The 12,371-nt window shown below is 57.4% G+C and overlaps 5 protein-coding genes across 5 annotated transcripts; 3 read left to right on the top strand and 2 right to left on the bottom strand.

Annotated features, from left to right (window-relative positions):
• Window positions 1–600: 600 nt before the first annotated feature.
• Window positions 601–2,166, top strand: UV8b_06847 (uncharacterized protein; the record flags this gene model as incomplete). The annotated part of the gene is made up of 1 exon (XM_043144344.1): window positions 601–2,166. The coding sequence occupies one exon, from the start codon at window positions 601–603 to the stop codon at window positions 2,164–2,166; it is 1,566 nt and encodes a 521-aa protein (XP_043000279.1).
• A 1,373-nt stretch (window positions 2,167–3,539) lies between these two features.
• On the top strand, window positions 3,540–4,011 carry UV8b_06846 (uncharacterized protein; the record flags this gene model as incomplete). The annotated part of the gene is made up of 2 exons (XM_043144343.1): window positions 3,540–3,666; window positions 3,722–4,011. 2 exons carry the CDS (start codon window positions 3,540–3,542, stop codon window positions 4,009–4,011), a joined length of 417 nt encoding a protein of 138 aa, XP_043000278.1.
• Window positions 4,012–5,649: 1,638 nt separating this feature from the next.
• On the bottom strand, window positions 5,650–6,043 carry UV8b_06845 (uncharacterized protein; the record flags this gene model as incomplete). Its single annotated transcript, XM_043144342.1, has 2 exons — window positions 5,650–5,730; window positions 5,843–6,043. The coding sequence occupies 2 exons, from the start codon at window positions 6,041–6,043 to the stop codon at window positions 5,650–5,652; spliced, it is 282 nt and encodes a 93-aa protein (XP_043000277.1).
• A 1,363-nt stretch (window positions 6,044–7,406) lies between these two features.
• UV8b_06844 (uncharacterized protein) lies at window positions 7,407–8,479 on the top strand (the record flags this gene model as incomplete). Its single annotated transcript, XM_043144341.1, has 2 exons — window positions 7,407–7,721; window positions 7,820–8,479. 2 exons carry the CDS (start codon window positions 7,407–7,409, stop codon window positions 8,477–8,479), a joined length of 975 nt encoding a protein of 324 aa, XP_043000276.1.
• A 1,034-nt stretch (window positions 8,480–9,513) lies between these two features.
• Window positions 9,514–10,707, bottom strand: UV8b_06843 (uncharacterized protein; the record flags this gene model as incomplete). Its single annotated transcript, XM_043144340.1, has 1 exon — window positions 9,514–10,707. The coding sequence occupies one exon, from the start codon at window positions 10,705–10,707 to the stop codon at window positions 9,514–9,516; it is 1,194 nt and encodes a 397-aa protein (XP_043000275.1).
• Window positions 10,708–12,371: the final 1,664 nt, after the last annotated feature.

Below are 12,371 nucleotides of genomic sequence, written 5' to 3'. Positions count from 1 at the left end.
GATCATAGCGGCTCGCGTCCACTCGGCTATAACTAGCGTTTAGCATGGCGGACAAGCATGGTACATTGACTCGCAGCAAGAATCAGACTGGTTCCCGACAGGCAGCAACATGGCAGTCTCCACTTCCACTTGCGCGTGAAGCGTCACATGACCAGGCAAAGCGTCATCGAGAACTTTCTCTTCCCTTTTTCCTTGTCATCTTTTCTTCTGCAGCAACCCCATCTCACCATGGCATTACCCACGTCCGTCTTCCTTGTCGTTGAGACTGACGGGCGGAGCCCGAAACTACCACCCCTGCCAACTCACGGGAGACAAAGTTCAGCCAACTCTATCTGACACTGGCGTGCGGCAGTTCTTGATCCTCAACCTCGTACCACAAAGTGTCTCAGCCGTTGACCCGTTCAAACTTCAGGCTATAGCCCGGGATAGAATTAGAAGAGGGCTAACTTGACCCGTACAAGTGGTGTATCGATATGTTCATGTTGGACGAATAAAGAAGGCTTGGCTCCTTCTTTCCACCGGGGGGTCCTGTTCACGGGCGTCGTTGTTCCTCGTCCAGCTCGCTTCATCTTTTCGACCAGGTGATGAAAGCTGATGAAGATGCCTCCTTCTCCGTCATTCTTTCTTGCTGCGGTGCACTTTGCTGCGCACGCTTTAGCATCTCCCTCTGATGCCGACGGGTGCGCTGCTCTGTCGAAATCGCTCCGCATTCCCAATGCCCTCATCCATTCCGCCCACCGGTTGCAAGCCGGAGGCTCGTTTCCAGCGCAGAGCTGCGGACCCCACCAGCAAGTCGTCGATGCGAATCTCTGTCGAGTCTCGTTAACAGTCACCACCAGCTCGACGAGCAAGGTAAGCATGGAGGTTTGGCTGCCGGATAAGTGGACCGGGAGGGTCCTGGCCGTTGGCAACTCAGGCCTTGACGGGTGCATTCACTACGACGACATCAACTACGGCGTCTCCGCGGGCTTTGCCACCGTGGGGACCAACAACGGCCATGATGGCGGCGGCGCGGCCTTTTACAGAAACCCCGGGACGGTGGAAGACTACGTCTCCCGCGCCATTCACACCGCCTCCTCTGTGGTAAAGGAAGCTAGCAGGGCCTACTACGGAAAGCGGCACACGAAGGCGTACTACCTTGGCTGCTCGACGGGCGGTCGGCAGGGCTTCAAGGAGGCGCAGTCCTTCCCCGACGACTTTGATGGCATTGTCGCCGGCGCTCCGGCCATCAACTTCAACTCTCTAATCTACTGGAGCGGGCATTTTTCCAATCTCCTGGGGCGGCCGGGTTCTCCAACCTTCCTGACCCCGGCAGAATGGAATCTCGTCTACGCAGACGTGCTTAAGCAGTGCGACCACCTGGACGGCGTGGTGGACGGCGTTTTGGAAGACCCGCATCTCTGCCATTACCGCCCCGAGGCCCTCCTGTGCGCGGCCGGCCGGACCAACAACTGCCTGACTGCCGCGCAGGCCGGAGCGGTTCGCGCCGTCTTTTCACCCCTCCGAAGCTCTCAGGGAGACTTGATGTGCCCTCGCATGCAGCCCGGGCCAAACTTTGCCAACATCTTCGCGGCGCAACCTCTCAGTTACTCGACCGAGTGGTTCCGATACGTCGTCTACAACGACCCGTCGTGGGCCCCGTCCCAACTGAGCCTGAAAGACTGGGTAGCTGCCGAAAGACTGAATCCCTTCAACGTGGCGACCCGGGACGGGGACCTGTCCAAGTTCCAAAACCGGGGCGGCAAGATTCTGCACTACCACGGGCTCGAGGATCCCGTCATCAGCAGCGAGAACTCGATCTGGTATTACGACCACGTTTCCAGGACAATGGGCCTGCCGCCGGCCAAGCTGGATGACTTTTACAGGTTTTTCCGCATATCCGGGCTGGGGCACTGCGCCGGCGGCCGTGGGGCCGGCTCCATCGGCAACACAAAGAGCACCGTGGCTTCCCTCGACCCGCTCCGCAACGTCTTGTTTGCCATGGTGAAATGGGTTGAGCAAGGTGTCGCGCCGGAAGTGATTCGCGGAACCAAGCACGCCAACGGGGACGCGTCGTCTCGGGCTGTGGCGCACCGCGATCACTGCAAGTACCCGCTCCGAAACGTGTACAACGGCCACGCGGACGCGGGGGACGCAGCGAGCTGGAAATGCCAATCAAGTGCCTGAATGGCTTGGATAAACACCAACGGCTGGCCCGTACGTAGTCGCGACTTGTGTGAGAAACGGGGCGGGGGAACAAGCCTGGTCGACCACCGGCCACTTGGGCGTGTATGATTTGTAAACGATGAGCTGGCGGGTTTTGAAAATGCGTCTCCAACGTCAGTTAGAACTAGCAAAGTTTCTTGGTGATAATCAGACTTGGAGCCTTGTCGCAACGAATCTGCCAAGGCCTCCTGTTTCCCGTCTCTCGTTGTTTCGCCTTGAAGATAAATTTTCTGACCTGGCGCTGGCCGCTTCCAGTGCCAGTCAGCGCGCTTCTCCGAGGGCGCACCCAGAAAGCTCGGGAGATCACCGCGGGACAGTGGATGCGCAGCTTTTTGCAGCTCCTAGCCGAGGGGAAGCTCGAGACGGGACAGCGAGCGAGCGGAGCAGCAGAACGCAAGAACCGCAGGGTGGCTTGCATGGTGATGCGGAATCGGTCTTCTTGGGATGGAGTAATGCCGCCATGGGGAGTTGTCCCAACCGATAAGAGACAGCTTTTTTTTCCCAACACGGCCGCATGTTTTGTGTTGTCGTTTGCTGGCCGCGAGGTTGACGAGACACCCGCGATGGGAGCTTCAGGGGAAGTCCTTTGCTACCTCGTTGCAGCTTTGAAATTCGCCGCGTCCCATTTCGGCCAGAGTTGCAGTCGGACCGGGCCCGAGTACGGAGCACTTGGCGGACAGTGCCGTAGGAAGCTGGAGTAGAGCGAAACGACAAAGAAGGTTGTGGTCGGCACTGAGTGCTTTCTTCTTCTTCTTTTTTTTTAGTAAAACCGCTCCATGAGATTCTCCTGGAAATAGGGGCGGAAAGTCAAGTCTCCCCGCGCCTCCGGGGTAACAACCGGACAGTGCTGTGCCTCGTTTCCGCCGAGTAGCTTCCGGACAGCTTGAGCAGCAGAACTCGGGCCGTCATGGCCAAAGTGAGTTCCAGCTGGACCAGGCTTCACCTAGATGCGTCGCCGTCCAGGGCGGTGCGGTACAGTATCTTAACATCTGACGCACTGTATGACCGCTGGGGTTATCCACGCCGTACAGTGCGTTGTGATCAGGGACTGCAGGAGACACAGTGTCGATAGGAAGCCGCACGGTACAGCGGGCGAATATAGACAATGAATAGCAGAGCAGAGCAAGCGCGGTATGAGTGCCCCTGGTGAACAAAACGCATCTTTGAGCGCCGTTGGCCGCACTGACCTGCTGAGAGAAATATCAGGGCTCTCGGGACGTTTAAAAGAGGCGGACGTGGACTGGGTTCCCGAAAGGGTCCAAGGTCCAGCGAGCAACTCGATAATTCAAACTCGTCCCGGTGCAAGCAGGCCGCATCCCGCAAGACCCGGCACCATGAAGTTTTCCCTGGCCACTCTCACCGCCATGCTCGCCGTCGGCGTCATCGCCGCCCCAGTCGATGCTGGCGAGGCCGACGTAAGGAGCTACACTCGCTCGAGTGAGCATCCGCCCCCTCCCGGTGGTGAATGCCAACCCCCCCATGCCTGCCATGCTGCAGCTGACGTTTGCGAGTCCAGGTGCGATAGTTTACGATCCCGGCTTGAGCCATGTCGTCAAGCGGTCGTCTGGGCCCCCGAGCAAAGAAGGAGGCGAAAAGGAAGCAAAGAGAACCGAGGCGGTTCCGTGCGACGAGAAGAAGAAAAATGACTGCCTGGCGAAGTGGAAGTGCGATGGCGAGAATGACACTGGGCCAAACTTCTTACAGTGCAGGCTGTGCGAAATCTATACGTCTGAATGTGCGGCAAAAGGCCCGCAGCACGAGGGTCCATTTCTAGCAGGGCCTGGAATTCCACCAGGGCCCGCGTAGTCGGTCGTGGAACTGATGCTGGGGATGATGACGATGACTGACAAAGGTGACGATGGTGATAATGGGACTGGCCAAGCAGTTGGAGGATGGGCTGGTAAAATCGAGACCCTTGGTGTGCATGTTGGGCTTCCCGCTTTGCGTCCGCGTTTCACCGCATCTTGAGCATCTTGTCAAGGAACCCGCCGATACCGTTTGAATTTTTTTGACCAGCCTTGGCCCGGCCAAAGGGCCAACTGCTCACTCGCGTCGCTGGTCATGGTGATTTGTTTTTGCCACACTCGAACCATCCTGGGCTGAATCCTGAAGGACGACGGCTGAGCCCTGAGCCCTGAGTTCTAAGCTCTGAGATCTGAGGCGGGCAGGGATGCAAGCATAAAGCTGGCCAAGCTCGCGTCTCTGCCCCGGCCCTGCCGAAGCAGAGCAGAGGCTGTCCAGGACAAGGGCGAGTTGCCACGGGATATGAGCAAGCCGGCATTGCCGTTCGTCATTCGCTCAGCCGTGGGAAGGAGGGACGCAATCGGCCCCTAGGAGGGTATCGTATGGGCATCCATGCATTGAAGCAAAAATGCAAAGGTACCTGCGAGGAGCAGTTAAACCAGACCAGTCGCATCATGCTTGACGATGATGCGTCGCTTGGCGCCAGCGGCAAGCGGCTTTTAGCTAAAGTCGATGTCAAGTGCGGGGGGAGCAGGGGGCCCTGGCCTCACCGTAGGCCTCGCACTGGGCACTCGGTTCCATCGTCGTGTTCAAGTGCTCCTTGCTGCAAAAACACCCGTCACCCGCAGCGAATCAAGCAAGGCGTCTCAAATCGTATCACGCACAGAATTCCCGCACTTGGTTTTTTTCGAGTCCATGCAAGTGGCTCAGCGTCCCGCACAACGCTTGAGTACGACCCTTTGTCCCGTGGCCATTGCCCCCCGGGGGGGGGGGGGGGGGGGAGTGGAGGGGGGGAGGAGGGAAACCAAGGATGTCGCATGACGCAGCTTCTCGCACGGTACGCCCGGGCTTCTTTCTTCCCAAGACGATGCGACGCAGCCCATGGCACTTGATGAAGAAGTTTGCGCCAGTTTGATTGATTGATGGGGTGGGACATGCCGACCCTACCGCACACTTTGCATCTGCTTCTTCTAATGACGGGGACCCTTGTGCATAACAAGATCTCATCGCCGCAGCGTCAACACCATCATCATCAACCTCATCACGCCAGCGACTTGGACTACAACCCGGCTGGCGATGGCTCCTCCCTCCCTCCCTCCCTCCCTCCGCCTAGGATGCCCAACATGGTGCAGGACGCAACGTGCAGCGTGCCGAATCAGAGTTTTCACAGCCTTTTCGTCGACGAGACCAGAGTGCAACGGGGAGGGGGAGGGGGGTTTGGCCGACGGAGCACTGCAGCGGTCGGCCGGCAATTGTTGGACCCTGCCCGTGTTGTCGATGGCAGCAAACGTTTTTGATTTCCCTCATTCACAGGCTGCAATCACGCCAAGCAGCCTTGCCGTCATGGGGACACCGCCCTCGCGGCTCAGCCCAAGGGAAAGAGGGACAGGCCATCCGGGAAGGAGGATGAGACCTTGTTGAGAAGCTCGCCTTGGCCTCAAGACCTGGATGCCAACGACGGCCAACGACGGTCAACGACGGTCAACGACGGTCAACGACGGTCAACGACGGCCATCGACGGCCAACGACGGCGAACCACGGCGAATCACGGCCAGAGCACGTCTGCCATGCTTGACGGGCCTACCCATCTCGACCGTCGCTCAACACCACAACCTTGCGGCAAGCAGCCCAACTGCACACACAGCCTTGCAGCCGCGCCGAGCAAAAATCAAACTTGGCATCCCATCACCGGTTCCCCGTCGCGAAACGTCCACGCCACAGCACAGCAGGCCAAAGCCCTGCGCCGCCGTCCTGCAGCCCAATACGAGGCCCCGAGCACGGTAGCGCAAAGACGGGCCATGTCGAGCTTTGAACCACTCCCCCCCCCCCTCTTCGATGTTGACGCACGTCGCTGGTCCGGCTGCATCGTCGTCATGGTGATCTGGCCACGGCCACTGGCTTCCGCCGGACTGCAAAGGGCGGTGCTGCACCCCGCCGCGGGATGGCGTACGTAGCTTTTTAGCTCCCGGGTCCAAGAGGTCGTCGTCTGGCTTTTTTTTTTTTTTCCTTTTTTTTCCTTTTTTTTTTTTTTTTGTGGTTTCCCATCGCAAAGCCCGCACAGGACGGGACTGTCCCGCGAGGGCCAAAGTAACCCGCAGCTGTGCGACGGAGTGCCGTGTCCTCTCTGTACGCCGCGGCAGATCAAAACCGGCGAGCTGCTAGTATCCCACGGCAGAGCGACCCCAGACGCTGTGGCAGGAAAGGAAAAAACGGGGGGGGGGGATCGAAAGAAAGAGCTGTGGCACCCGATCGATCCAGCGAGGATGTTTGCGAGAACGGAAAGCCTAATTCAGCCATTCAGACTTTCAGCGTCGTTGGCAATGCGCTGCTTGCCCCTCGTTGCTGCCGAGGGCAGGCCAAGAATGGCTGCGCTGCCAACCCACACCACCAATTTCTCCCCGGGCAAATGAGAAGATAGAATCAAGAGGCAATAGTTCAAGTTCAAGCATCCATCTACAACTACACACCCATGTCGCCACAGCTCTCCTCTCCTCTCCTCTCTGCTCTCTCGCCCAGCCAGCCATACGGGCCTCATTGACGGCCAAACACCACCCGGTCCCGAAAACAACCCCCCCCCCCCTCTCCCCTCTTTTCCCGTCATTGGCTGCGAGTGCGAAAGGCTTGAAGCCTCTGTCCCAAGACCCTTTTGCTCCGCCAGATCAGAAGTTTCTCGCCTGCCGTGCCGTCGAGTCATGCCGATACCCTTGCAGCGACGGGTACGACATGCCTGATGCAAGACCCTTGCGGCTTGCAGAAATACACAACACCACCTTTGGGCTCCGACTCGTATACAAGGGGAAAACGTGCCTCCTCCGTCACGACCCATCGCCGCAGCTGCGACCGCGTTTTGGGCACCGGTTACATCCAGCCCACGGCAAGCCATCAGAAAGCAGAAAGCAGAAAGCATGCCCTTGAACCCTCCCAGCACAAAGCCGTCACGCCACCCGTAGAGATGAAGCAGCGAGTGGAAAGAGAAGAAACGGGAGGATGGGGGGGGGGGGGGGGAACACATATATATTTTCCACCGCGGCAGCTCGACTTGAAACGCCCTCTCGGTCTCGTCGGGGTTCATCACTGCGGAAAAGAAACGAAAATTATCTGCTTCGAGTCTACTTCTTTCTTTTGCGCCAGAATCCCGCTGCTGACCCTCCTGTCGCTCTAAACCCCCATCTTCATCTTGCTCTACGTGCCGCAAGCTCCCAAGGCCCCCCCCGTTTGAGCTTCTCACTTTGCCCGAAATGGCATCCTCCGAGGGGATCCGGTCCGGCTTGCATCTAGACAATGACCATGGGCTCGGAAAGCGTTCTCACGTGCTCAAGGACGCCGTCCGGAACAGCATGGTGATTGTCTTTGGCGAGTTCTGCGGCACCTTTATGTTCCTGTTCCTGTCGTTCCTGGGGGCCCAAACCGCCATCAAGTACAACGACCCCAACGACCCGTCGGCTCCTCTGCTGCCCTTCAGCCTCATGTACATTGCCAGCTCGTTCGGATCGGCCCTGGCTGTCAACGTATGGGTCTTTTACCGAGTCACCGGTGGCTTGTTCAACCCTGCCGTGAGTCTCCCCCCACCTTTTTCATGCGTGGCGACAATGACAACCTTGTGCCGGTGCCCCCTTTTTGTGCTGATATCGTGACATCACGTCCCAACCAGGTCACGCTGGGCTTGCTCCTCGTGGGAGCCGTCACGCCGCTGCGAGCGCTCATGATTGTGCCCACGCAGATCGTGGCTGGCATCTGCGCTGCCGCCGTGGCCGACGCCATCACCCCTGGTCCGCTGACCGTCGCCAACGCCCTCGGCGGCGGCACCAACAAGACCCAGGGCGTCTTCCTCGAGATGTTCCTGACGGCCCAGCTCGTCCTGACGGTCTACTTCCTGGCCGTGGAGAAGCACCGGGCCACGTACCTGGCCCCCATTGGCATCGGCATCTCCGTCTTCATCGCCCACATTGTCGGCACCAGCTTCACCGGCACCGGCATCAACCCCGCCCGATCCTTCGGCCCTGCCTGCATCCAGGGCTTCGTGGGATACCACTGGATCTACTGGCTCGGGCCCTTTATGGGGTCGCTGCTGGCCTACGCCGTCTACTCCCTCTTCAAGTGGCTGGCCTACCAGAGCGCCAACCCGGGGCAGGATGCCGACGACGTCGAGAGGGCCTTTCCCCCGGTCTCGTCCGAAAGCGGTCGCCTGCCCACCCACAAGCACGGCGCAGGCGCCCACGCCTCATCGCACCTCGCACCAGGGAGCGGAAACGCCCACGACAGGACGAATAGTGAAATCAGTGGCGGCACTCTGCAGGGGCCATCGTCTTGAGAGACTCTTCTTTCCGGGGGCGAAGGATGGGGCGGGGGTCGATAAGAACCCAGCGCTCAACACCCCCCCTCATCCTTTTGGGCCCTGGGCAGGCGTAGCCAGGACTCTGGAGTTGTACGCCCTCCGTGGCTTTGGGGCTCTAGCCAGGGCGACGCGACGGCTTTTGTTCGAGACAACACGACTGGGTGTGTGCATGCATGTTGCGTGCGTGCGTGCGTGCGTGCGTGCGTGTCTGAGTTCCGGGTGTCTTTGTGTCTTGAGCCTTGTGTCTTGTCCGTACCTGAAAAGTGTCTGTGCGTCCAAGCATGCACCTCTCGTACAGTGGGATGAACGCATTCCTGGACGCCCTGGCTTTCGCCTCCTGATGGGCCGGTCTGATGGTGGATGGTGAGTGTCACATTTTCCAAACCGCACAATGGCACCAGGAGGTTGCATTGGACACCACCTCTCCTCACAATGGCAAGCAAAGCCCGCTGCGCAATCGAAATCTTCGGCAATTGGGAGTGAAAAATAAAAAGAAACATTTGAAAACCTTTGATTGGTTGGGCTCTTGGTTGATTCGCAGGCTCGGCAGGTTGTTGAGTTGAAGCCAAATCCCACCCCCGCCGCCTCTCCCCGGGGCCTTTTTTTTTTTTTTCATTTATTCATCTATTTTGTCATATCTATCTTTTGCCTTTCTTAGTTACTAGTTGTCGGTAGTCCTTCCCTCCATTGAGCGAGGTCAAAATTGAGCTGTCCACCGTGAGGCTGCTACATGTGCTTTGCTGCTCGTTGCTAGAAATCTTGCCTCCCCCATAACAGAAATAGAAATGCCCCAAAAAAATGACCCAAAAAAAAGAAACGTAAAGAATGGCCAGATAGATACATTACATTTCATAAAGGGGTGATGTATATGACGCAGGGGACTAGAACTACCGGTCAGAATTACCAAAAAAAAAAAAAAAAAAAAAAAAAGAGAGAGACACCCTGCCCGCCTTCACCTTCAACCGGCGGCCCCTGGCCGCTGGCTAGCGGCATTCCCCCCGTTTTTGCTTCTAGGCATTGACGCTTTCTAAGCTCTGGACAAAATGCAACGCTTCTTTGTTGATGTAGGCTTGGATCAGTTCGCAGTTGCAGTTGGTGTGCTGCAGTATCTGCATTTTGAGAGACAGAATCTCGCTCGTGAGCTCGTCCAGGGCGCTGCGCAGCTGGCGGTTCACGTCTTCTATGTTGTACTCCTCTGACTCGAGCTGCGCAATCTCGTTCTTTTTGCGCTCCCGGAACTTGTTGGATGCAATGCGGCTTCGCTCTTGGTAAACGTCTTCTTTGTTGCTGTTGCAATTGCTGTTGCAGTTGCTGTTGCAGTTGCTGTTGCAGTTGCTGTTGCAGTTGCTGTTGCAGCTGCTGTTGCAGTTGCTGTTGCTGTTGCTGTTGCTTTTGGTCTTGTATATGCTGTTGCCCTTGCTGATGCTCAAGTCACTGCAGCTGCCTCTGATGCTGCTTATGATGTTGTTGTTGCTGTCGTTGTTGCTGCTGCTGTTGCTACTGCCATTGCCGTTGCTGTTGCTGCTGCTGCTGCTGCTGTTGTTGCTGTTGCTGTTTCTGTTGCTGTTGCTGTTGCTGTTGCTGTTGCTGTTGCTGTTGCTGCTGCTGTTGCTGTTGCTGTTGTTGTTGCTGTTGCTGTTGCTGCTGCTGCTGTTGTTGTTGGTGGTGGTGGTTATGATGGTGCTGCCGCCGCCGCCGCCGCCGCCGCCGCTGCCGCTGACAAAGCTAGTCTGGTGGCTCACGGGTTTGGCGCTGGCCGCATCTTCCGTCTTGATAACCGACTTTCCGCTGGACGACAAGGATCTTGAGCGGGTCCTGCGGACTCGTTTGCCTGTCGGCTTCTGGAATTGCTGAGCCTGCTTGACGCCGGCTGGCTGCTTGCGCTTCCGTTTCGACCCCGAGCCTTGACTGCTCTGAGTCTGGATATCAAACTTGATCACGGGCGCTTCTTCGGTCGTGGGAGACGTCGTCCACGGCGACTCGGGGCTCGTGGCGTAAAACGGGTCGTGGGTGTTGTTGCTGAGCCAGGCCATGTTGTCGCTGAAAGACGACGCTTGCGAATTCTCCTCAAACAGGTTTGCAAAAGCAGGGCCACAGCTCTCCATGTATCCGTTCCATGGCTCATCCTGCCAAAAGGGATAGTCGATGGGTGGCCCAACGAAGTAGCCTACTTCGTTGGGCTGCATGGGAGGCATGAACTCCATTGAGGAGAGGGATGACGGAAACACGGGACGTTGCGGTTTCCGAAAAGGAGATGTATGTGTTTCTCGATGTCTTGAAGAGCATCGAAGTCGCTTTGCAACGTATAATGGCTGAATTTCATGAAGAAGAAGATGAAAATGAAAAAAAGGAAAACACACACACACACACGTAGTAAAAAAAAAAAAAGGGACACCGAGATAAGAAGCTGGAAATCTTCCCACAGCAAGAAACCGAGCGGCAACCCCATAAATAACCGTGATCCTTATGGCTCCCTGTTCCCAGGCACGTCGTCCCGCCGAGATCGTATCGCAGGTTGGAAAGAAACTAAAAAAGGCTTTCGCAAGACTGCGTCAGCCCCTCTCGCGTTCCCCTGCTCCACATCCACATATCTTGATGAGACAAAAGATGGGGGGGGGGGTGGGGGGGCAAGGACCCTTTCGTCTGCCAAATGGTGTGCCCAGCAAGCCACATCTGGCTACTCCTGGTCTGGAGGCGTTTGCCATGTTTGTGGGCTGATTACTGATATTTCCAGCCAAAAAAAGAGGCCATGCCTTTCCCAGAGGTCTGGAAAAGACAGCTGCAGAAGAGGCGGCAATTGTCGAGTCCATCCGCGACTGAAGCGACGAGACTCGTGTGTATGACCAGTATAATTGAGGCCGCGGCGGCATGGGCCCAAGGAAAAGGGTCAGCACCCTGCCCCCTAGTCTTGCTGCTTGACTGGTTTCCATCGAGGAGCAATTGGGAAATCTGCCGTGCGTTTTGTTTCGCCTTACATAAGGTCGGGACTTGCTCAAATGACGTGCTGACAAGCCACGATAGTTCATGCGGGCGTCGAGCGGTTGCTTGTAACGAGATGCAACTTACATCTGGGACCTGTCATTCGCCGGGACAAGGCCAACCGTCTTTCAAGGTGCTGGCGCAAGAGCTGGATGCCACGAGCGAGCCAATAGGAAGCTTTCAGAGACGATTTTGTTGACCTATCGTTTAGTTTGTTTGAGACCGGGTGAGCTCTCTTGGTCCAACAGCGAGTGCAAAGCGAAACAGTGTTGGGCGTGTGGATGACCAACGCCCAGAACGCCAGGGCGCCAGGACGCCAAGGCGCCAGGATGCCAGAACGCCAGGTGAGCAAGGTGTGGGAGGGCAAAACAAGGCAATTGTAGCGGCGAGATGACATTCGGCTTGCAGCGCAGTCAAGGGCAGCGATGCAGAGGGGTGAAGCATTTGTCGAAGAACTGGTACCTGATCGACTTCTTCACGGCAGACGGCAGACGGCAGACGGCAGACGGTAGACGGCAGAGCAGCAAGGAGCGCTCGGACTGAACCGTCAGCTGGTCGTGGACCTGGCGGCGCCCTCTCTACTTGAATGGAGGAGGTTGTCTGTCGACAGTCACCTTGAGCTCCATCCGTCAACCGATCCCTCAACAAGACAAAGCGATGCAATCGGTGTGTGCGTCTATGGCTGTTGCCCGTGTCAAGCGCATCGCCAGACGCCAGCTGCTGGTCTTTTGCTGGTCTTTCGCTGGTCTTTCGCTGGTCTTTCGCTGGTCTTTCGCTGGTCGCTGGTCGCTGGTCGCTGGTCGGCGAGTCTATTCCCAACCAAGTCGGCCAACATCTGATTGGAAGAGCCACGTGGGAGCACAGCTGCACAGACAATAAGCCCCTCCTG

This window comes from Ustilaginoidea virens, chromosome 5 (assembly GCF_000687475.1).
Source record: "Ustilaginoidea virens chromosome 5, complete sequence".
Lineage (NCBI taxonomy): Eukaryota > Fungi > Ascomycota > Sordariomycetes > Hypocreales > Clavicipitaceae > Ustilaginoidea > Ustilaginoidea virens.
This window is presented reverse-complemented; position numbering and strand designations above follow the sequence as displayed.